The sequence below is a fragment of the Vulpes vulpes genome, chromosome X (assembly GCF_048418805.1).
Source record: "Vulpes vulpes isolate BD-2025 chromosome X, VulVul3, whole genome shotgun sequence".
Taxonomy (NCBI): domain Eukaryota; kingdom Metazoa; phylum Chordata; class Mammalia; order Carnivora; family Canidae; genus Vulpes; species Vulpes vulpes.
The window spans coordinates 87,629,110-87,654,254 of NC_132796.1; the positions used below are offsets into that span (position 1 = coordinate 87,629,110).

General features: G+C 42.0%; 1 protein-coding gene across 10 annotated transcripts in view; it reads left to right on the plus strand.

Moving 5' to 3' along the window:
• DOCK11 (dedicator of cytokinesis 11) overlaps window positions 1-25,145 on the plus strand; it is a 189,608-nt gene that overhangs the window by 59,513 nt on the left and 104,950 nt on the right. For all 10 annotated transcript variants that reach the window (XR_011998218.1, XR_011998219.1, XM_072743983.1 and 7 more), the window contains 8 exons: window positions 6,302-6,436; window positions 8,792-8,969; window positions 9,368-9,447; window positions 10,853-10,936; window positions 14,396-14,536; window positions 15,751-15,963; window positions 21,783-21,905; window positions 23,357-23,439. Coding sequence is in view for 8 of the 10 variants with exons in the window: in XM_072743983.1 (XP_072600084.1) it covers window positions 6,302-6,436; window positions 8,792-8,969; window positions 9,368-9,447; window positions 10,853-10,936; window positions 14,396-14,536; window positions 15,751-15,963; window positions 21,783-21,905; window positions 23,357-23,439 (1,037 nt within the window). In the remaining 2 variants the exon portion in view is untranslated. The remainder of the gene's footprint in view (window positions 1-6,301; window positions 6,437-8,791; window positions 8,970-9,367; window positions 9,448-10,852; window positions 10,937-14,395; window positions 14,537-15,750; window positions 15,964-21,782; window positions 21,906-23,356; window positions 23,440-25,145) is intronic.

Sequence of the window (25,145 nt, forward strand, 5' to 3'; positions counted from 1 at the left end):
AGTGCCCAGATATGGTGGAGTTATTTAAGAAAAGCTATTTGAGGGGTGCCCAGGGGGCTCGGTTTAAGCATCCAATTCTGGGTTTTGGCTCAAGTCATGATCTTAGGGAGATCGAGCTCTACATCGGGCTCCCCACATAGAGCTTTGCACTGGGCATGGAGCCGGCTTAGGATTCTCTCTCCCTCTCCCCCTGCATCCTCCCCCCTCCATGCTTATGCTCTCTGTCTCTGTCTGTCTCTCAAAAAAAAAAAAGCTACTGATTTTTAACCAGTTTACCAGAGTGTAGACCTACATGATATATTAAAACTTGGTAGGACTGTAAAAAGATATGGTGGAAAGAGGTGAGTGATATAGTAGGTTGTCAATGTACTGGTAGGGGTTCTTCAGCAGGATAACGTTCTTGACATTCTGGTATAATTATAACTTGGTTTTCTGATAAATCCTGAGGTTTCCTGCTCTATTATTTCTGTCATCTTTGCTTAGAACAACTCTCAGACCCAGTGTGTCTCCTGCTCTCCTATTTTCTCCTTTTCCTCGCCCCCTCTTATTTTCTGCTCTGAAACACGAGTCAAGTGAGTTTCTCCTGCCCCTATGCCTACATTGCTCCTGGCCCACCTACTTTGCCTGCCTACTTTTGCTAAATCCTGCAGAGCATTCTTTCATGTACTTTAGTGGTGAACACTTACCTGCTAGGTAACACACATAGGTGAACACTCTGGAGATTTGTTATATCCAATGATAAAAGGCTCTCCTAATTTGAGGATACTTGGTGCTCAGGCTTTCCTACCTTCTAACTTGGATTCAATGGAGTGACAGAAAGCCTTTGTTCTTGCTCCAGAAAGGGTCATGTGGTAAATGTTTAAAAGGTTGTCATCCAAACAGCTCAGGGTTTTAAGGGGACTTGGCAAGACCTGAGCCAAAGAATTACCTCCTTTGGCTCCCTCTCAGTTTTATTCTTCTGGGTGGTCTGAGTGGGCCACTCATCAGGATCCATGCTTCTCATTGTGTAAGGTAGGGGAATTTTCAGCTGTGTCCATTATCTAGGAAAATTAATAAAGACGAGGAAGAAGGATATGGACATTACAAAGAAATACCATTCTATTGGATGAAACCAGTGGAGAATCTGTACTGAAGAATGAATTATTCATTCCTTCATCATTTATTTTGCAAAATTTTACTGAGTCTGGGCACTGTTGTTAAGTACTGGGGATATAGCAGTGGATGATACATGGACTGTCATAGTCCTAAAGGGACGGACAGCAGATAAATAGACAAATTTTATTTGGATAATGATCACTATATGAAAAAGATAAAATAGTGAGCTGTGGTGGAGGTCAAGTAGTCATAGAAGACCTCTCAGAGGAGGTGAGATTTCAGCAAAGAGTTGAAAGCAGTAAGTCTTTGGAGGAAGAGCATTCCAGGCCAAGGAAGCAGAAAGTGTAAAGACTGGAAGGCGCTTGCTTGGGGGTGTTTGAGAAGCAGCAGGTGAGCCAGCGTAGCTGGATTAGCATGATTCGAAATACAGTCCAAGAGATAAGCTGAGGCCAGAACATGCAAAGCATCCTAGGCTATGATGGGGATTTATGGTTTTAGATGGGAAGCTGTTGGCAAGTTTGGGCAAGATTCTCTTTCTTATCCTCTTCGGGTCCTGATTCTAGTTCCCTCCTTGACTTGCCTTTGTGAACTTGAATGAGCTCTTGGTTAAGTTAAAATGTGGATAATGATGTTTATCTCCAGTGACATTAGCAGAGTTAGCTGTTAGTTACAAAGGACTTGAGGCATTTAAGATGTGAGGTATGATTCAGAGTCATTGCCACTGTTCTATACGTTCATTATTTTAACAGCTTCCCAGAAAGTGAAGCCCAATGTGTATCCTGGACTATGAGAATGAGAAGAGATCTTCTAGATCTTACAGATCTGTTGTTGGGGCAGACTCTGATTTCTATAGAAATGACTTAAAAGTCCTTACCTGTACAAATTGTGTTTCAAGCCTATAGGAAATGGCTTGGGGAAGGTGGCCCCTAGCCTAGGAAGAAGGCTGCTGTGTCATTTGTTCAATTGCTGTAAAATTATTTGTAGATCGTGGAAAGAATGGTCTTACAGATCATCTGGCCTGATCCCCTTCTACAAGTGTGGACACAGAGAAGCAGAGTCTTGAGGACAGCTTCACTGCTGGTGGGCAGGAGAGCTGGACAAGAATCCAGATCAGATGACTTTTAGGCATCTGCTTTCTCCCCACATTCATGAGCTACCCACCTCAGTGTTCCATTTAGACATAATTGCAATGTTACAGGAAGTGATTTACTGTAATTTCAGATCCCTTTCCCTCTCTATTGTAATGATGTGCTTTGCTAATATTGGAAGTGGCGGCTGCCACAAAACATCTCTGCTTGGTGAAGCAGCTGTACATGAAAAAAATCTCACAGGCTCGAATTTGACTCTGTGCCACAAATGTTTTGCTCTGTGTTTTCTGTTCTTCTGCCACTCTCTTTGTTGCTGGCTGTGGCCTCTGCAAGTAGATCCTACTTTTATTTTAGGTTTGGTCACTGGTCAGATTCTAATGAATTGTAACTTTTGCCTGGAAAATGTATCTTAATTTTTGCCATACTGTAATAACTTTCAAAAAGGAGTGTTCTGTTCATTTGGGCACAGTATGTAATTTTAGGTCACCTGGTCCCATCATTTAAATAACATGTGAACCAGTGTCAGGAAAACAAGCAAACATATACGGTTGACCTTTGAACATTGTGGGTGTTTTTTTTTTATTTTTTAATTAATTTTTATTGGTGTTCAATTTACCAACATACAGAAAAACACCCAGTGCTCATCCCATCAAGTGTCCACCTCAGTGCCCGTCACCCATTCCCCTCCAACACCCGCCCTCCTCCCCTTCCACCACCCCTAGTTCGTTTCCCCGAGTTAGGAGTCTTTATGTTCTGTCTCCCTTCCTGATATTTCCCAACATTTCTTTTCCCTTCCTTTATATTCCCTTTCACTATTATTTATATTCCCCAAATGAATGAGAACATTGTGGGTGTTTTTGGGCGCTGACCCCTGTGTGCAGTTGAAAATCCATATATGAGTTTTGATTCCCCCAAACCTTAATGACTAAGAACCTATTGACCATAAGTCTTACAGATAAACAGAAGCAGTCAACTAACATATTTTGTATGTTGTATGTATGATATACTGTATCCTTACAATAAAGTAAGCTAGAGAAAAAAAATGTTATTATGAAAGTCAAAATGTGGGGTGCCTGGGTGGCTCAGTCAGTTAGGCATCTGCCTTCTGCTCAGGTCAAGATCCCAGGGGCTTGGGATGGAACCCATTCTTGGGCTCCCTGCTCAGTGGGGAGTCTACTTCTCTCTCTCCCTCTGCTTCTCCACCCCCCCCACCAATGCTCTCTCTCTTTTAAAAATATTTTATGTATTTATTTATTTGACAGAGAATGAGAGAGAGAGAGAGAGAAAGAGAGAGAGAGAGAGCACAAGCAGGGGGAGTGGCAGGCAGAGGGAGAGGGAGAAACAGGCTACCTTCTGAGCATGGAGCCTGATGCAGGGCTTGATCCCAGGACCCTGGGATCGTGACCTGAGTTGAAGACAGATGCTTAACCAGCTGAGCCCCCCAGGTGCCCTAAATAAATAAAATCTTTTAAAAAAGAGCCATAAGGGATCCCTGGGTGGCGCAGCGGTTTGGCGCCTGCCTTTGGCCCAGGGCGCGATCCTGGAGACCCGGGATCGAATCCCACGTCGGGCTCCCGGTGCATGGAGCCTGCTTCTCCCTCTGCCTGTGTCTCTGCCTCTCTCTCTCTCTGACTATCATAAATAAATTAAAAAAACAAAAAAAAAATAAAAATAAAAAATAAAAAAGAGCCATAAGAAAGAAAATACGTTTATAGTATTATAATGGATTTTTCAAAAAATCTGCATGTAAGTGGACCTATGCAATTTAAACCCATGTCATTCAGGAGTCAACTGTGTGTATGTATTTTTGTGTTTGTGTATATAATCCCCACTTTGGTTAACATTTTCCTTGTGTGTAAATCTCGATTTCTTCAGTTATAGTTCCAGTAAACTTAAATGTGGGTGAATCAAATAATGAGGAGTCTATATTCCCGTAATGTGAGATGATACACACACACACACACACATTCTAACCTTTGTAGTAATATTTGCTTGGTTGACATTGCAAAACAAAGTGATATTTTCTATTTGGACTCCTTTCTGTTGATACTATACAAACCCACATGGCTGCTCCCTGAAATAGCAGCCATAGCATTTACCAGTCTGACCTGTTAAGGTGTTCCTCACACTGGTATATTTTTGTCATTTGTTGCAAAATCTGTGATATTGAAACAAGTTGAAAATAACTACAAGCGTATTATTTGTCTTTCCTGGTTTTCCTAAAAAGAAATGCCCCTTAACACGTATATTATTTTGCTTATTCATGCAATGGAAAAATAGATTGTTGATATTTCAGGTACTTTGCCAGAAATTAAGTCATTTTCAAGAATGAGCTTGCCAAATAATACTCTTTCCATAATTAAAGTTCTTAAAATAGTCCAACATCATACTGGATAATCAGATGGGTGATTGAAAGTGGCAAGCTTAAATCTTAAAGCCAACTTCTGTAAGATAAGAAGCGTAGGAAAGCACTTCCTCAGTCATCACCCAGAGCCTATGTCCTAGTCCCTTTCCATTCCCACCCTGAAACAATTTTAGATCCATCATCTGGGGGAATTTTACTATAACAGATGCTCGACACAGTCTGCAGTCTGTAGCTTTTTTTTTTTTTTTAAGATTTTATTTATTTATTTTGAGAGAGAGAGAGCATGAGCCAGGGTAGAGGGAATGGCAGAGGGAGAAGCAGACTCCCTGCCAAGCAGGGAGCCTGACTTGGGGCTCAGTCCCAGGACCCTGAGATTATGACCTGAATTGAAGGCAGACACTTAACCCCCTGAGCCATCCAGGTGACCCAGTCTGTGGCTTATTAGAAGAAGCATAGGCTCATCAGAGAGCTCCAGATCCCCTGTTTAACCTCTTTGATCAGATCTAAGACTTTTTAGGGGAGCCTAGAAGGGCAGCATGAACAAAGTCCACTGTCTTCCTCCTTTTCCCCTTTCTTGTGGGTTTTGCTGTGAGTTGTAGCAACAGGTTCCTCCTTAACTGTTGTGAATGCCTAATTTCAAATGGAAGTCACAATCCCAGGGGGCTCATGACTCAAATTTCAGCATTCAGGGCCCCCAGTGACAACTAGGAGGAAATCAGTGACTCTGGGTGTTGTCATGTGAGTACGTTATTAGCTGGACTTTCAGAAGTGGAGACATGGAACAGCATAAGTGAGTGTAGTGAGGTGTGTAGGTGAAGTAAATATATATGATGGGGGGTATGAGTTGTGTATATATATTTTGTATTTTTATTTAACTTTTTAGCTGTGTAGTTTTTTTTTTTCAAACTTTTAAAACATTTTTCTATTTATATTTGAAGTCGTGGGGATGGGAATGAAATGATAAGAATCCAGTCATGATGGGTGCCTGGGTGGCTCAGTTGGTGAAGTCACTGCCTTCAACTCAGGTCATGATCCCAAGGTCCTGAGATCAAGCCCTGCATGGGGCTCCCTGCTCAGCAGGGAGCCTACTTCTCCTTCTCCCTCTGCTTGCTGCTTCCCTGCTTGTGCTTTCTCTCTGTGTCAAATAAATACAATTAAAAACTCTTAAAGGAATCCAGTCATGATTTTGCAGTTAAATGGAAAAAAGCACTGGGTGTTATGCTATATGTTGGCAAATTGAACTCCAATAAAAAGAAATTTTAAAAAATTAATGGAAAAAGGACACTGGGATCCCTGGGTGGCGCAGCGGTTTGGCGCCTGCCTTTGGCCCAGGGCGCGATCCTGGAGACCCAGGATCGAATCCCACGTCAGGCTCCCGGTGCATGGAGCCTGCTTCTCCCTCTGCCTGTGTCTCTGCCTCTCTCTCTCTCTGTGTGACTATCATAAATAAATAAAAATTAAAAAAAGAAAAAGAAAAAGGACACTATGGTGAAACGGACAGTGATTCACATACAAAAATGCTTTATAAACCTCAAAGGGTTAAAAAGTCATCTTCTCTAGATTAGCTGAGAGGAAATCACTTGACTTCAAATTTTTCGTCTTAAAAAAGTGAAGCTCCTAATGACTTCTCAGAGTTGTGTGAAAATTGTCCAGATATAACGGCTGTGGCAAACTTTTCAAGGTTTTTTAATTCAAAGACTTTGTTCAAATTATGTATGTAACAAATATATAACTGCTGGTCTTCCCTCTCTAGGTATTCAAGAGACGGTATTTTTACTTGACTCAGCTTCCTGATGGTTCATATATTCTCAACTCCTATAAAGACGAGAAAAACTCAAAAGAATCTAAAGGTTGCATTTACTTGGACGCCTGCATTGACGTTGTTCAGGTAGGGCTATAGAAGTCACCTTTTCTTCTCTTTTTGGAAGAGGGTTATTGATCAACCATTAAGAACCTCTGCATTTTTCTGTGTTGGTCAATGGCATCTCCATCCACCAAAACCTTTTGTATCAGGAACCTCAGAATCCTCTTCAGTGCCCTGTTCTCACTCTGCACAAGAATTCAGGTGTTTACCCAGGCCCTTTTGGAGTCTGGCTCCAAAGTACTTCTTGATCACTTACCTTCTTTCCACTCCCACCACCCTTCTGGCTCTCCCGTTCCTCCTCTCTCGCCTAGTCTTGCCTTCCTGCCCTCTGATTTGTTGTCTTGCGGTAATCCATCCTCCTAGGACAGAGATGATGTCCTTCACTTGTCTAACTTAAAGTTTTTGGCTCTTGATTGATTATCTTGCACAGGGAGAGCCACAGCTCTTACCATGACCTCACAGGTCACGGTGATTTGGCCTTGCCCTACTTTCTACCCTCCTGCCCCGGGCACCCCATAAACAGTGTGTGCTCTAGCCACTCCACAGATATTTGCCTCTCTCTCTTCCACTTGTCTCTCTGCTTGGCGTACACTTTCTCCTTCTGTTCCTCTTTGAGCCTTATCTTTCAAGACTGTTCAAATGGCACTTCTACCATGAAATGTTTTTCTTTCCTCACCCTCATGCCCACCATGTGCAATGAAGCTCCCCTTTCCCTGTGCACCACTTTGCTTTTGCCTCTGTCCTAGAACTGAAATCATACTCTAATTTGTGCTTAATTCTGCATATTCCTTTGGGGATTATAGGGACCATGTCTTACTCATGTCCGTGTCCCCTGTAATAGTTAGCAGTGTTGTGCACACAGTCGACTCTTAACAGATGTTTGCTGATGTGAGTTACTGAGGGGGCGTGGACAGAGATGCAGTGAGATGCAGAGCAGAGAGGGGATCTAAACAGGAAGTCGACTGTCCAAGAGATGGAGCCATTACTACAGAGCCAGGTGGCATGGCTGACTTTAAGGAGCATTCAGCTGACGGGGAGGTGGATGGTGCTGGCTCAGTGCCCTCATCCTACCTGAATCTTACTGTTAATTCCACTGAATCCCATTTATTATTTATCCCACTCAAATAAGATTGTCATGTGGATCAAATTAAAAAACACTTAAAAATATAAAGATCTGTGTGAATAAAAGGGTACCTTCATATATATGTGTAATATAAAAATACATATTCTATAAATATATTTAATATATATTAACATATGTAATGTACGTTTAATATAAATATATAATATATAAACATATGTAATATATTACATATAAATATACAAAATAAAATTTATACATAACATATAAATACATATATAAAAATATAAATAAATATATAAACACTTATAGAAGAAAGAAGGCACGCAATTCCTAGCGTTTCTCAATTAGCTCTAGTCCGGATTGCCCTTCCTTTCTCGTGTTCCCAGCCTCTGCTTTCTCCATCTATTTAGGGTTTCCCACTCCCAAATATTTTCAAATACATAAATCTTGAGGACTTGCTACAGCCGTATAATTTCATCCTTTACTATACTTTGAAGATGAGAAGGAGGAACTTTTCTTGGTTCCTTCTTGAATGATGGCCATGTAGTGGGAAATTGTGATTCACGAGCCTTTCTTGAAATTAATGCTGAGGTATTTGGGAGAGTGGAGAGTGTGTCATTTCTTTTATCACGACAGAGAAAGCGGTAGTACAAAGAAGGTGTCATCACATTTGAGGAAAGGAGGTGGCTTTTGTTTTCCTTCTGTGCTAGTGTTCAGCATAGGGCATTTCCCTATTTTTTTACTGAGAGGCACTGTGTAATGTGAACCAACTCTAGGCTTGTATGCTATGCGGATGCACTTCATATTATGCACAGTACCACGAATTAGGTATCAGCTGTGACTATTACCGTGTGATATGAAACAAGCACCAGGTTTATTTCAAATCCCATTTGAGCTTGTTTTCCAAGACTGATTTTGAAAATCTATAAATATGCAAGAAAAACTTGAAGCATGGTGGAAATAGTTACAAACATTTGCTTATTTTTACAGTGGTAGTTGGATTCTCTGGGGGTGGAGGGTGGGAAAACGCATTACATGATAATACTTGGTCAACAAGTAGTACCTCATGCCAACTCTGTGCATGTACCATGGGCTCAGTTTTGAGGAGAATAAAAAAGATACGTTTAACATGGTCATTCATTGTCTGGGAGTTTCTATTTCTTATTGAAAGAAGCATTTCTTCCATGACAGTATTGACATACATATGTGCTAAGCTCAGGTAAAAATAAATAAACTAATGAAATCTAATCTTGAAAGGCTAAACTAACTGAACACATGCTTTGTTTTTTCTCTAGTGCCCCAAAATGCGCCGTCATGCGTTTGAACTCAAGATGTTAGATAAGTATAGCCATTATCTGGCTGCTGAAACTGAGCAGGAAATGGAGGAATGGTTGCTAACTTTGAAAAAGATTATTCAGATCAATACTGACAGTTTCGTGCAAGAGAAAAAGGAGACAGTAGAAACAACACAAGGTCAGAATTTTTAAATGATTCATTATCAAGGTAAAGCTCTTATCTTTAATCCATGGGAATGTCCTTTGTGTAGGGTGAGTACAGAACTCTCAATCTTGAAGGTTGACCTACTTCCTCATTAAAAGTAACTATGGAGGTTGATAGTTGTTTTTTTTTTTCTTGAGAGTTGATGCTGCCTGGGTTCTGACACATGAAATATAACCAGACTAAAATGGATAGGGAATTCATGGCAGATTGTCAAAAGTCCATTAAAGTTTTCCTTGTGCTTTCATAATCAAAATTCTTTGCAGTAAATCTAGTAGGAGAGGATGGGGTGGGAGAGATAGTTAGGATATTCTTCTTAGGTGATTAGTAATGGTCTGCATGGTTTGGAACATCTGCTTTTAATGAATTTGCAGAAGATGAAACTAGCAGCCAAGGAAAAGCCGAGAATATCATGGCCAGTTTGGAAAGGAGCATGCATCCAGAATTGATGAAGGTACATCTTTTTTATGGCAACTTGCCTTCAACTGAGACAATGCAGGATTAGCTATTAAAGTTTTAATGCTGGATTCCATTTGGCAATGTTATTTCTAAGTTAAAAACCACAGCAAATTAGTGAAACAGGTAGAGATTGTAAGAGAAAAGTTACAATCCTAAAGTTGAACTTATATAAGGGCTGAGTAACAGTTTGAAAAATCTTGTTTTTTTTTTTTTCCTGGATGTCAGGAGGTACTTTTAGATTTTTGTGACTTTTTAATGATCCTTCTTATTCCGTATAATTAACTCATGTCATTCATAAAATAAGTATTCTTCATTCAAGAGGCTATTGATACAGATGGAACATGATATTCAATCTAATGATTCGCATATGTTAACTTCATATGAAAATCACATATTCTGTCTATATGTAAATACATATGTATATGTATATGCATAATTTCATCAGATATAGGTTTTAGTGATCAGACATCATTCGTGTAAATTACTCCGCTCTTTGGAGTTTGAAATGAGCTAATTTAGAAAGTGTAGAGGCGATTATCATACCTATCTTAGTATAGGTTGCATATTTTACTGTATAATAGAAGATTTTGACTCATTTATTCATTTAAATCTTCATTAAACCTATTTACATTTTTTACTTTATTCCTCTTCCTAGACTAAGTTACACAAGCTTAGAAGTTTTTTTCTGCTTTATTTACTTATTTAATCTTATTTTTTTCTATTTTTAATTTATCTTTCTCTTAAAAAAAATTACCCTCCTCAAACTTTACAGTTGTTTTCCAAATCTTAGGAACATACTTATGATCCCCTGATCTAGGTTTTCCTATGATTTCGTAGATTTTAACGAATCCTTTCTGAATCTTTGACATTCCAGGCTGTGCGGCCCAGTATGTTTTTCCTAAAGTGATGGAATCAGAATTATATATAATATCCCATGGCTAGCACCCTGGCTATGGAAGAGATAGTGTTTTGTCATTTCTTTTTCTTTTGCGTTCGTATCTCTTGGATTCCTTTTTTGTACTACTGTGGGTTGAACAATATTCTTGATGTTATGGGAGGCACACAGAAAGTATAAGGACCTGATCTATAGCTTATCACGGGTCATAGTGATGGTGATTCTCACCCAGCAAGCTTTTTTTATCTATCTTAAGTAAAATGGAGATGGGGAGTAGTATATTTTTGAAGATCTGTCAGATGGTAGTATCCCAGACTAGATATTTTATTTCTAAGTTATCTCTATACCCAAGATGAGACTCAAACTCATGATCATGAGATCAAGAGTCGCATGTTCTACCAACTGAGCCAGCCAGGCGCCTCACACAAACTAGATATTTAAATGTTATTTAATACTGCTTTGAAGAAAGTGAAGTAATGTTTGGTGTGTGTATTTTTAATTTTAGTATGGCAGAGAAACTGAACAGCTAAACAAACTCAGTAGAGGAGACGGAAGACAGAATCTCTTTTCTTTTGATTCGGAGGTCCAGGTATTAATTATGTATTTTTTTAAATAACCAGAGAATTGTTGCTTATTTAAATAAACAACATCTGTGAAATGTTGAAATCACTGATTTTGTACCACTGGGTGGTGATACCTATTGCTTTATATTTGTCGTGTTCACTTTGAACACGAAGCTTAACTGACTTCCCTCAAGGGGACTGTCACATATGCAAATAGTTTGAGGTTGAATACACATTTTCCCCCCCCTCCATTCCCTATATTTCTTTTCACTCCATCTCCTCAAAAGAAATAAATTAAAGACCCTTTAAACTTGGTTCCTGCACTTTTAACCCTTTAAATACAAGTGTGATCTAGTAGCAGCAAATATCTGCAGTGTAAAGAACACCGAGTCATATGAGAAATGTAGTTTATTTTCCACTCCTGATGGAGGCTTTGGAACTGGGTAATGTTCACGTCTGGGTTAATCTCACTTTAAGTGGAAAGTGGTGCAAGGAAGCCAGGCTTATGTACATTTGTGTATCTCAACCTCTTTCGTGAGAGTGAGGCACTCTTTGCACCTAAGATATATGCAGTTCATATTTAATTCCATATTTTCTGATCAAGTTGCTGATTTGTTTAAATGGAAAAATTCAACAGCATGGAAATATCACACATACTTTTCTTAACATATGAGAAAATGAAATTATTTGGGGAAAGATGAATTTTTACCCACTTTTTTCTCCATGAGATTTATAAATAAAATTCTGGGATCTTTTTTTTGAAATAGAAAAGTTTGCATTATATAAGCATTATGTTTTTTTTCTCTGTGAAAATAGGTCATAAACATATAATTGGGGGAAAACTGATTTTGTTTCTTTCTGCTTTTAATGGTTTTCTAATTACGTTTTTTTTTTTAATTTGAAATGGGAAAGTAGATAGTCTTTATATAATACAGACATTTTTCTTTAATAAAAATACCACATAAGAAAATAAAATTATTTGTGGGAAAAACTTAAAAAAAGTTTTATCTCCCACTTTTTTCTCATAGCAGTATGATATTGTTTGTGTAAGTTATGGGATTAAAAAAAAGGAGTATAGCAGGCCTTGAGAGTGTTAGTTCTAAGGTACTCATTCAGAAAGCTCCCTGTTCCAAGCAAGTCTGAGCCTTTTATAGAGCATTCCCCCCATATCCCCCATGATTGGGCTCTAATTGGACATGTCAGGCTCTTTCATTGTATACAAAGAAGCCAATTGACTGTGGTTGAAACTCAATCCAGTGTCTTTAAAAAAATTTGTGGTGTAGTGTTTTTGTGGTCATGGAACTGAACTCAAACATAAAGTCAGTTATCAGTGAGCTATAACAGCCAGTGAAGAATTCACAGTCCTGATTAAACTTTTAAGCACACAGGACAGTTGAATTTAACGTTGATTCTGGAAGGTGATGTCTTCATGGAGAAATCTCTGCTGTATGTGTTGAGTCTCTTTTCTAGGTGAAGTGCTATCCTTGGATGTATCAGCCTTCTCTTTTGACCACAGTATGATGCTTAGAGAGATTTCTCTATGACTGACTGTAGAGAATAAGGAGATGCTGGCTGACCAGAGGGGATGGCTCCAACTCAGAACTACTGAGGCAGGCCCCATGTCCCAGCATCCCTACTCACAGGCATCAGAAGGGGCAGGATTTGGGGGCTGGAGTGGTTTAGGTCCAGTTTCTCTTCACATTCCACTGTCTGAATAAGATAGAAAGGAGAGCAGATAAATGGGCAGAAATTAGAATTGATCTCCATGGCAATGACTTGCCTCTGCTGGCTCCACAGATAAGTGTTCAGGAGGGAGCTGTCTCGGCCCACACATTTGTATTCGGTTTGTAGATAAATAGACTCCGGAGCGGGGCGGGGGGGTGGAAATGGTGCTTTCAGGTATGTATGAATATTATACTTAGGCCCCCATAATGGTGCTTTCAGGTATGACTATTATACTTAGGCCCCCATAAGGTGCTTTCAGGTATGAATATTATACTTAGGCCCCCATAAGGAGTGATGCAGGCTAGGTCAGAACAGCTATAATTATCCAAGACTCTTCCGGCACAATACCTGTTTTGGCTTGAATTACTTAGGCAATTGAGAAAAATTCCTGTGTTTCTTGGCTTGAGTTTTCCATATTGGCAGTATATTCAACTCAGATTCACCTAATCGTTTCCCGCCTGCCTTGTCTCAGGTCTTAAAGTACAGTAAGTTGTCCCACAATCTATACTTTTCCTCCCATTTGTGAACAAAGCACAAAATCTTTTCCCATATTCAGAATGAACGGATGAACTCAGATTGCCTGAACTGTGTAAGCCGAGGAGGAGGATTTTGGGAGTTTCCTTGAGGAGGGACACATTCCTCCCTTGCTGAGAGGAATCCTTGACTCCCAATATCTGTTTTTAAAACCTAAGAAAAAAATTTGGAAATACCAAGAATTTAAAAAAATATATTTGTGGCCATCAGGGTACATCCCCCAGCTCTGTTAGAAGCTGAGCTCAGTGTTTATCACTTTTTGAAGCAGATGCCTCTCCCTCTGTTCATCATTTAAATGTAGGTGGTCCCCAGGGTCCAGTTCCCGCCGACTCCCGAATTCAGATCATCAACCCAGACCTCTGCTGTTTTCCCAGCCACTTAGTAATCTCACCTCAAACTGGACACATCCTGAACTGAGCTCACCATCTCCACTCACTCTCCTCCATATCTGCTCTGCCTTTTTATCTTGCAACTGAGTTCATAACACCACAGTCGAATTGTCAGATTATCTAAGTTAGAGACCATCATGTTATTCTTGATACCTCTCATGTCCATTCACGGCCGTTTTGCCTCCTGCACACCTCATAAAGATGAAATCTATACCATACTGGAACATGTATTTTGTGGAGAAGGCTGATAGCAACGAAGGATGTATGAGAGAGTCATGTTAGAAGACTTAAATCAAGGAAAGGGAGTAGACACTGTCAGAGTGCAGTCCCCTTATGGAGTTAAGGAAGGTCTCTGAGGAAATGCCAGTTGATCGGAGACCTGGATGAAATGAGGGAGTAAGCCATGCATCTGTCTCCTGGAACAGCAAGTGCAAAGGTCCTGAGGTGGGAGTGTACTTGGCATGTTGGAGAAATAACCAAGGAGGCTAGTGTGACTGGAACAGAGAGTGGGGGTGGAGGGGAGGCAAGAGTGGTGGGAGATGAGGTCAGAGGAGTTGAGGGAGGTAGGGACTCATGTCATATAAGGCTTTGTAGGCCATGATGCAGACTTACGACTTTTCCAATGCCTTAGATCAGAGTCTTATCATTTTCCTCTAGGGTTTTTCAGTCAGTGTTTGAGCCTTGGTGTAAGAGCTCTAGAATGACTTATTGAATGAAAACAAGGATTCAAATGAGGAATGGATAGAGAACTGTCAGATTCTGCAGTTTTTACTTACAGACCTATATTAATATGAATCCTATTTTTTTGGAAATGATTTATTATCATCTGTTTTACAGAGGTTGGACTTTTCAGGAATTGAACCTGATATAAAGCCATTTGAAGAAAAGTGCAATAAACGTTTTCTGGTGAATTGCCATGATTTAACTTTCAATATCTTGGGTCAAGTTGGAGACAATGCAAAAGGACCACTCACAAATGTATGTATGACTTTTCCTTCCACCTCTTAAACCAGTGCATTAAGGAAATGCTTTTCTTTTTTATCACTAGAAGTAATTTACAAAATTCTATTGCTATGTGCCATGAAAAAATTTGACAGGAAGACATTTCATACATGCCTTTCTTTTGCCGAAATATGAATATGTTTTCATCTTGAGAGGATTCATGAACCTATTAACCTATTCAAAGTGGCAGAGTAGGCCCTTGACATTCAAAAGGGCCATGTCCCCCGAATCTGCACAATCTTCCAAGTTGCCAATTCTGCCAAAGAATATGACTTCTTCTGTGAGATTGGCTCATCACAATGAGTAAGGAACACCAAAACCGGGCAGGGACACGGATGCCGTGCAGCCCACCAGGCCCACTCCTTCTCATAGAACAAATTCATTTTGTTCTTAACGGAAAATTCAAATTATGAGTTGTCACGGATCATTTGAATTACTCAGAAACACTTGAAACTATAAATGTGAAATCGCCGAAGAGACTGCATTTTAGGTTCATCTTTCTTTTTTGGTGCTGATTTTGTCTTTGGTGGATACCCACATTGATGATTTATTCTCTCCCCAAGTAGCTAAACTGTGCTAGCAGACTCCCTGCGTGGAAAGGGTTAATCTTTATGCCATTTGGCATGAGATTTCTCTTTGTGACCAGCTTTCAAGTGCCATCTGTAGGGAGGAGGAACCATGTCTTCTGAAACTGCTGATGAGGCAGAGCTTTGTCAAGTAATTTGATGTTGACTGATATTAGCTCCTATTAAACGTATAATCTAGCAAACTGAGCCATAACAAAGGGAAGATTTACTTCTATTCCATAATATCAGCATTATTATTATTTTTTTTTTGGTGATTTCAGGAAACCTACAGGGAGTTGCATTTTATTCATAGGACAATTGGTGTTCTTTAACTGTGCCTTCTGATTCCTACTCATTTAAAAAAAAGCATAACTGGGAAAATTCTTCATACCTGACAAAAGCGAACATTTGAGAGTGTGTTATTTTACAGTACGCTCTTTTACATGCAAATGAGCCCTAAGGCATTCTAGCTAAATGTCATACTCCGAAAGGAAGGAACTGCAGCGGCAGAAATTTGGAAAATGAAAACATTAATTTGATCATTTTTGTCCCTCCCTCTCCCCCTTGCTGCCCCCTCCCCCCCAAAAGTCTTCGTTTCCAGATGTCATTTGTTTTCATTCCCAGGTTGAGCCCTTCTTTATCAATCTTGCCTTATTTGATGTAAAGAACAATTGCAAGATTTCAGCTGACTTCCACATCGACCTGAATCCCCCATCTGTCCGTGAAATGCTGTGGGGCGCCTCGGCCCAGCTGGCCAGTGACGGAAACTCGAAAAGCTCGTCCCCAGAGTCTTTTATTCATGGAATTGCTGAGTCTCAGTTACGCTACATAAAGCAGGTAAAGAGTCATCTTGTCGCCTTCTGAGCAAGAAACCGAAACACCCTTGGGTTATCTCATCCGTACAGCCCGACGTCTCCCCAGGCATTCTGTCTCTTGTCGGCTCTGTGTCCAGGTGTCTTGCTGCTGGGCACTGGAGGAGGAGGGACAGAACGGACACCAGCACGGGCCAGTGATGCTCGGCAAAGTAACATTCTCAGTGGGGCCATGATGTGAGTCTCAGAGCAAGGATTTTGTGAGCTGGAAGGCAGGTCACACAGACATATGCAGGCACACTCCCACACTCACGTGTGTACTTGTGAGCAAGGCTGGAGGTCCCTGAAAGGCTTGTTTCTTCCAAGAAAAAAATGGATCCTGCAGGGGTACCTGGGTGGGGTGGGGCTCATTCAGTTGAGCATCTGCCTTCAGCTCACTTTGTGACCCTAGGGTCCTGGGATCAAGCCCAGTGTCAGACTCCCTGCTCAGTGGGTAGCCTACTTCTCCTTCTGCCCTACCGCCCCCCCCCCCGCTTGTGATCTTTATCTCACTCCCCTTCTCTCTCTCTCTCTCTCTCTCTCTCTCAAATAAATAAATAAATAAATAAATAAATAAATAAATAAATAAATAAATAAATCCTTTAAAAATAAATGGACCCAGCAATAGCCTCCCATCCCTAGTTCCCAGCTCCCATTAGGAGTTGGTAACTTGGTTTGGGTTTGGGTTTTTGTCTTGGTGTGCAGCCTTCAGTTTTAGATCATTGGTTAAAATGCCTTTAGATTTTTCCTTAGCATAAGAGCAAAAATCAGCCCTTGCAGAAACTAGGAGCTATGTACAGAACTTTACAGAACAGAGGATAGCACTTTAGCTGAAGCCTGACTGCTAACCAGAGAATGGAGTTCTGAGTGGACTCAAGGAAGAAAAGTAAATGAGGTAGGACAGGGAAAGGGGAGGTGCCTGGCTGAATGAAACTTCAGCCACCATCAGGGCAAGGCTTGTGATGGTCATGGGTTGGAGGCTCTGTTTTTGGAAGGTTAGAGTACGGTACAAGAGTTCCATGTGTCTGTTTGGCTACACTCCTGGCTGAGGTGCCATTGGGTCAATGTCCTTCAGATTCCTGGCCAGCCAAACCCCCATAGCAAAAAGTTCTACAATGACGATCAAATGCCTCCAGAAATCGTTTCTGTCAGTGGCCAAGTGGTAGATGCCCCAGAGCTAAATCTCCCATGTTTTGGGAGCTTCATTTGTGAGCAGGCGGCATTGATGCTGACCCTACATGAATAGGTAGTTTTAATCGAGCATAAAGGCTCTTTATACAAGGAGTTCTGAGTGAAAAGCAGTGGGAGGGAATGGCTTATGTCACATATGTGATGCTGCATTCTCTCCTGTCTGGTGCAAAGAAGCCCCTTTAGAAGGAGCCTGACACTTCCCTGGCATTTTGACCTCTGACCAGACAGGCAGGCTGTGAGAGGTTAGGCCGAACAGAATTGAGGGTCTCCCTTCTCGACTTTTGCAACTGAAAGGAAGTTAGACTGTGGCATAGAATTTAAAGTCGAAAGAAGCACAAGAACAAAGCAACTCATGTTGCAAGGAGATTTATCTTTCCCTAAATAAAAACATGATTCCTTTTTTCGCAATTATGAAGATAAATATATTACTATGTAGAAAATTCAAACAATACAAAAAGCATAAAGCATAAAAAGTCACCGCCCCTGTAGACAATTACTGTCAACATTTTGACGACCATCTTTCTAGACCACTCTGTATAAATATATATATATATATAGTATGTATTTTATATATACATACATAGATCTTATATATATTCTTTTTTTAAAATGATTTTATTCACTAGAGGCACACACAGAGAGGTAGAGACATAGGCAGAGGGAGAAGCAGGCTCCTTGTGGGGAGCCTGATGCAGGACTCGATCCCAGGACCCTAGGATCATGCCCTGAGCCAAAGGCAGATGCTCAACCACTGGGCCACCCAGGTGTCCCAATCTTATGTACATTTTTATACAAACCAGATCCTAGTCATGCTGTTTTATACCTACTGTATTTACTTAATATCATGTTTATCCTACACCAGTATCTCTGGACTATATTCTTAAAGGCTAATGCAGTAATCCATCAACTTAGCTAATTGAGATATTTGTAGTTTGGGGATATCATAACACTGCATTGGACATCGTTGTGCGTGCATGTTAACTCGCTTGTTATCTCCTTAGAATAAGTACCGAGCATTGGGATTTTCTGGGTTCAGGATTTTGCTCATTGGTACAGATTGCTGTGGATGGTGAGAGAAGATTTTGCGTGTACAGTTACTCCCCTCTTTGGACTATGGATCTGTGGTGGCTTTATGTTGCCTTGTAGTTTGTTACTCAGATAGATTATATTTGTCACCTGTGTGAACATTCACTACTATGGCATATGCTTCTTCCTTTTTTTTTTTTTTAAAGATTTTATTTATTCATGAGAGACACAGAGAGAGAGGCAGAGACATAGGCAGAGGGAGAAGCAGGCTCCCTGCAAGGAACCTGATGCGGGGCTGGATCCCAGGACCCTGGGATCATGCCCTGAGCTGAAGGCAAGAGCTCAACATCTGAACCACCCAGGCGCCCTATGGCATATGCTTGTAAAAGAGATTGAGCAAGTACAGTATAAAAGTATTTGAGAACCTGCCACTGAATTGTGTGGAAAATATCCTGCATCATATCAAATAAGCCCTTTTAAGCCAATGATGTATTTACTTTATCTCTTCAATGTATGTTCAAGGCATGGAGTTTAAGCTGTGGTCATGGGCATCATCCCAATTGTAATCTATGTCAGGAAGAAAATCAACAGTTTTTTTTTTTTTTCAGTATCTCCGGTATGCCAGAATTTTCCATCGGCATCTCATGTGATCGTCATGGTCTTATGAAATAGTGTACTCATGGCTGTTTCAGAGGGGAAGAAAGGGCAGATTGGGAGGTGAGGGAAGCCTCCCACCATTACACAGCCCATAGTGGTGACAGCAGGATTGGAACCTGGGTCTGTTGGAAAGACCTCAATCAACAATGGCTGGCAGACTGTAATTAAGTGCTGCAGCCTATAACGCAATTTTAGTGGAGGTGTTTGGAATGCAAGGGGGCCTGTAGGGGGGCAGGAGTTAACTTCGAGGGCTGCACAGAAGATGTGGGGCTTGAAAGAAGCCTGAGAAGAATAGAGGGGTGGGAAGGTGACCTGATGGGCAGTAACCTTGGATGGCTTTATCATCTTGTAACCCCATCTGTTCATGGGAGTCTTTCTCTCCAGTGGCTTCCTGAATAACAACCCAGTTACCACAGGAAAAGGAGGGAGTTAGGTCCATCAAGTCGTTTTGCCTCCCTGACATCAAGTAGTCACTGTGGCCAGTCACTTTATTCTCAGTTGCCTGGCACTTTCTTCCCAGATGCCCTGACAGAGCTCAGACCCCTGTCTCCCAAGGTCAGACCTGATTGACTTTGGGTTGGGATTGTGGGGGAGATGCTGACTCTTGGGGGTCTGCCTCCTTGTGGCTCTGTGGGCTCCCCAATGGGGTAGTAGTTGTTGGCCTGGTGAAAGAGTACAGTCTCCCCACAAAGCCCTGCCATGCTGTGGGCTATGTAAGTGCTGGGTACTGGGATGAGGGGGCCTCCCTCATTCTTCAGAGGGAGAGAGACCGTGAAGTGGGTAAGAGTTACCCTGGTATTGGGGGCAGCTGCATCCGTGCCTCCTAGGTGGGAAAGGATGACCGGGCCAGAGGCCTTGTCTACAAGGGCCAAGTTCCCAGCACACATGGGGATTCCCAGGTGCTCTCTGGCTACCTACCCTTCTGTGTTCTGGGGACAGGGAGAGTGCTAGAAGCTGACTGGGACAAAAGGCAGAACAGCCCAGATAGTGTCCTCCTTGTATACACGGGAATCCCTGGTCATTAAAAGAAATGAACAATTCTATGCTCAGCATCCTCATCTATAAACGGGAGGAAATGACAGTACCTGCATCCAGGGCCAGCTGTAAGGCTCAGACAAGGAATGCCATCCCCAGAAAGCACTCGGCCCGGCAGTAGGCTGCCATGTTTGCTCATTCCGACGTGGCCAGCAGTAGAGCGGCAGTAATGGTGATCACAGATAACCAAGCGAAAAGCACCTCGCTCTTAGTCATTGTCAGAGTTTTCAAAATTACAATATTCATTACTGGCATCACTGTGGGGAAATGCTCAGAGTACTGGGAAAGGAGAGAACAGTCGGTGCTCAGTGAACGTTGGCTGTAGCAAAAATGAGTACTGCTGTTCTCATCCAGCCTCATCGTGTAAGATGTCGGGTGTGTGGGCCTCAGGGCTGAGAGGCAGCATAGCATGGCCTGTATGCATAGTCCAGAAGCCCTGGCTGTGCTCCTTCATCCACTCAGCGTGTAATCTTTTGTAAGCTTGATTTCATCATCTGTAAAAGGGGTATGTCGTAGTGCTCACATTCGAGACCAAGGAAGATAATGCACAGAACCCGTCTAGGGCAGTTAGGTGACAGGAGGTGTGCGAGTGTACTTACAGTGCACTGCTCAGCATACCTTCTGCATGGTCAGCAAGGGCCTGGCTGCCAGGTGCATCTCATCACTTGAGCAGTATGTCCCTGGTAGTACCAGAAATCAGGTCCTGTGGCCTTGCAGTGCTTTGGGCCCCTCAAGTAATAACTTGGTACCTAGTGTGCAGTACATGGAATCCATACAGGAAGTCTTCGGGATAGCTATTACTGTCATCATCCCCATTTCTTAGATGAGAAACTGAGGTGTAGATACAGGAAGGGACTTGCCTCCACCCCATAAATGGTGAAGCCAGTTTTTGAACCCAGGAAATTTTAACTCCGGAGCAGTTTTTAACCACTTCCTTCTCTGCTCACTGCTCGGGAATTCCACGGTGAATCAGCCATGCTGAGGGATCCTTGCAAGCTGTTGACTTCTGGGGAGGGGATTACTTGGGGTCTCACACCGAGTTCTCTTCCTTTCTGTATGCTGTGGAGCGTTTGCTCCAGAGCAGATGAGATAATGTCTGAAATGTTTTGAAAACTGGAACGCACGATCTTAACACAGTTGATAATATACCAAAGGAGAAAAATAAAACTTGGTAGAGTCCCAATGATGGATTTTTCCATTTGAATTAATTTGTGTGGTGCTCCTTTAAACAACAGATATAACCAACTAACAGGCTCTTTGGAAGATATTCTATTTGGGAAGGAACTGGACGGGGGATGACATGGCTATTTCACATGCATTCAGAGGAAACATATAACTTTGGTTGCATCTACGTTAGTCACCCTTAAGCAGAGTGTGCAGGAAAAAAACAAATTTTGGATCCTTTGTCCCCACCTTGAAAGTGCGGGAGCTCTTAAACTGCAGTAAAGTGTTTTCTTCCTCTTAGCTGCAATTAGTATTTATCGTGAGCAAATTGCTCTGGAGTTGCACGCAGCTACATTTGAAAATGCATGTCTGGTCCCACTGGAAAGATGCACACCATTTCAGCACATGCTAAGGAATCCGAACAATACACGTTGTGTTAATCAGGCTGAAAAATGCACCTTGCAGAGACAGCTGAACACAAGAGGCCAAGCTGTACCTCAGGGACTAATAGATGTGAAGTTGGGGACAAAATAGAAAATCTGTTTGGAAAGAAGCATCAGGAGTTTTAGAAACTATATGAAAGCAGAGGCCATCTATTTTCAGGATCCTGGATGCAACCCTGTGTTGGATGTCAGCATTTGACGCTAAACACACTACTAGGAATCGTTAACCACGCAACTGTATGTATGAAGTCACCTAAAAATGTCTAACGGAAGTGATTTTTTCCCCCAGGGAATTTTCTCAGTGACGAATCCACATCCTGAAATTTTCCTGGTTGCAAGAATTGAAAAGGTACTCCAGGGAAACATCGCGCATTGTGCCGAACCCTACATAAAAAATTCAGACCCAGCAAAGGTATTTATAAAACTCATTTGTGAATCTTTTGGCTTAATGTAAAATTGGCCTTTTACTGATATTTTAAATGATACTGTTAATATACCCCTCCGAAGAGCGTTATGCTCTCAGTCTGTAGCATATTCAGAAAATACTGTGTGCTATGTGAGTATGCGGGCTACAGCTTGAGCACAGCTCCCCCCCTTTTCATTTACGTTCTGTTTACACGACAGCCTGATTTCTGCTTGCTTATCAAAATAAGAGCTAAAGGCTTTTAGGCGACATCTGTTCATTGACACTGTATCCTTGGCAATAGCTACTCTTTATTTCCAGCCCTTACATCCAGCCCTAGAATGTCAGAGCTGGGAGGTCCAGCCCTGCCATTCCCAAATGACAGTCTACACTCAAATTTCTTCCTGTCCATGATAAGAGAAGAAAGACAAGAGAATGAGCGATTCAAGGAGCTAAAAGTATTCAATTCGAGGGGCCATCCTTTATTCTGATAGATTTTTGTGCTTCTTACCTTTTGAACATTTCGCCTGTGTGTCTTTCTGAAATGTTTGTGTATGACATAGTAGCAGCTGCGTTTCCTGTTCAAGGGCTTCGGACGGCAACGTGCAAAAAGTCAGCCACCCATATAACCATCCACGTTTCTGGATCATGAAATTCAGACTTCTGCAAATAGTGACCTGGTCCTCTCCTCTCATTTTATAAATGAGAAAACAGAGGCCCAGAGAGAAAGTGTGCGTGGCACAGTTCATTAGCAGCACTCCAGCTACTGAATACTTATGAAGAGTCAATCTGTTGTAGGTGGCATTTAGTCGTGTGTCCAAATAGTGTTTATTGAGCGGAAGATGTGGAGGAGACATGTGACTAATTTGCGTGGGAGAGAAAAGTCTCAACGATATAGATAAGAGCCTTTAGCATTATGCATCCCTCGGGCCAAGCATCCAGCCAGCCTCTCACAGCCAGTTTAGACTCTCTGGGCTGTTAATCTTGTCCGCTCCTAGTCCCTGTGCAAACAGCAGCTCCTTGCCCAACTAAACTAATTGCATTGACTCTTGGTCACTTGACTTTTTATCTTGGGAGTAAAAAGGTCAACTGTATTCAGAACAAACTTCTCCCAAGAATAACGAGTGCTTGCTTGTGTGTGACAGGAAATACACATTAAAACTGCTCACAGTTTTCCCATTAGAGGTCTTTGGTACAAAACGTGCCCCATACCTCTTCTTGCCCATCTCTTGAAACCTTGATGAAGACTCTGTTGATGAGAAAACACAAAAATTTTAAGAAGGCTTTGGTCTTGGAAAGCGGGTAGCTGATGTGTGTCATGTTTTTACTGGCAGCTCTTTCTTTATATCTTCTGCTGGACTTTGAGGTTTTACATCGGTAAGTGGGGGGAAACCATTTTGCATGGTGAGCCTCTGGTCATTCGAACAAATATGAGCGTGTCTTCTTATTTCTGACTGTAGACGGCCCAGAAGGTGCACAGGACAGCAAGGCAAGTGTGTAGCCGCCTCGGACAATACAGAATGCCCTTTGCTTGGGCTGCCAGGTTCGTACAGATACAATCCTGACCTTTCTGTTTGCTCTCATGTGTAAAGTTCGGGGTTGTCGTCCTTGCCGGCAGCATTTAGCGGGCGGTCTCCGACAAGCCAGTTATATCTTGGGACCACGTGGCATGTGTCCAGGTGCATGCGGGCCACTGTAACCAAGTGCTATAGACTGGGGGGGGGGGGGGGGCTCCAACAGCAAACAACATTTCTCTCTCACAGGGCTGGAGGCTGGGAGTCCGAGATCGGGGTGCCAGCATGGCCAGGTTCTGGTGGGAAGGCTCTTTCAAGGTGCAGACACCTTGGCTGCTCCTTTATCTTCTAGGAGCTGAGAGGAAGTGAGCCTGTTCTCTGGCCTCTTCTGTGGGCACCAATCCCATTCATGAGGGCTCCACCCTTCTGACCAAATCAGCCCCACCCCTCCTCCTAATACCATCACCTAGGTGTTTGGACTTCCACATAGGAACTTTGGTGGGAGGGCGCAAATGTGAAATCTGCAACAGGATGTAAGAATCCTTTCTCGGGATCCCTGGGTAGCGCAGCGGTTTGGCGCCTGCCTTTGGCCCAGGGCGCGATCCTGGAGACCCGGGATCGAATCCCACGTCAGGCTCCCGGTGCATGGAGCCTGCTTCTCCCTCTGCCTGTGTCTCTGCCTCTCTCTCTCTCTCTCTCTCTCTCTATCATAAAAAAAAAAAAGAATCCTTTCTCTTAAAATTTGCTGTGCGTCAAAGAACCTTTCATTTCTTCATACGTGTAGTGCTTCAGGGAAATTTTCTTTGGCTTCGGTTACTGATCTGACTGACACCACTTAATTTTATTGCATTTTAAAAGCAGAGTTTATTTGCTAAGGTAATGGAATTCTCCCCCCGACCCCGAAAACCTGAAATTGTAGTAAATTATGTACACGGTGCCCACTCTTTCAGAGTTGGCTAGGTTTATGCTTCAAAACGCTATCCTAGGATATTTCTAGAAAACATGCTAAAAAGTAAAAGGCAAAAGAATGCAGTGGGCAAGTGCGAGTGGGTCATTAATTAATAGACCTGCTTTCCGATGACAAATGCAGGAAAGCCTCCACCAGTAGTGTATGTGGAAGGGCATTATGTATAGCTCATATCTTATGGTAGATTACACTCCGTTTTTTTTCCACTTCTTGTGAATGTACATACAGTGATGACTTAAAATGTGTTTCTTGCTTGCCCTCCCCCCCCGCCTCCCTTTGAAGTACACGTTCACTGGCTTGTTTGTGGTACAGCTTGTACAGCTCACTGGAACTTCTGGGGAAAGGGCACCATGTTCTGAATAATTCAATCAATTATGTGCAGTGGGTGGTAGGGAGTAGCATAAGGGTAGGAGATTCTAAGTGAATTAACTCTTCTGTCACTATTTATAATCATTTCATTTTGGGGACGGTTTCAAAATGTGTCGTGTGTTGGTGGATGAAAAGGCACACTGTCCTTGTTTTGCGGATTGGTTCAAAACAAGACAGCTCAAGGTGGGGTGAATGGCGAAGAGTAGCAGAGGTTGGTCCTCTTAGGCATTATAGGAGGTGAAGTATGGCTTGTCAGTGGACGCATACTTACTGCTGCTCCAGCCTGAGAAGTCAGTTGCTGCTGTTATTATTTATAGCTATGTGTTGACCCTGTACCAGGCAGTGGTTTAAGTGCTGCACGTGTACCTTCTTGAAAGATGAGTACTGTGATTCCTACCT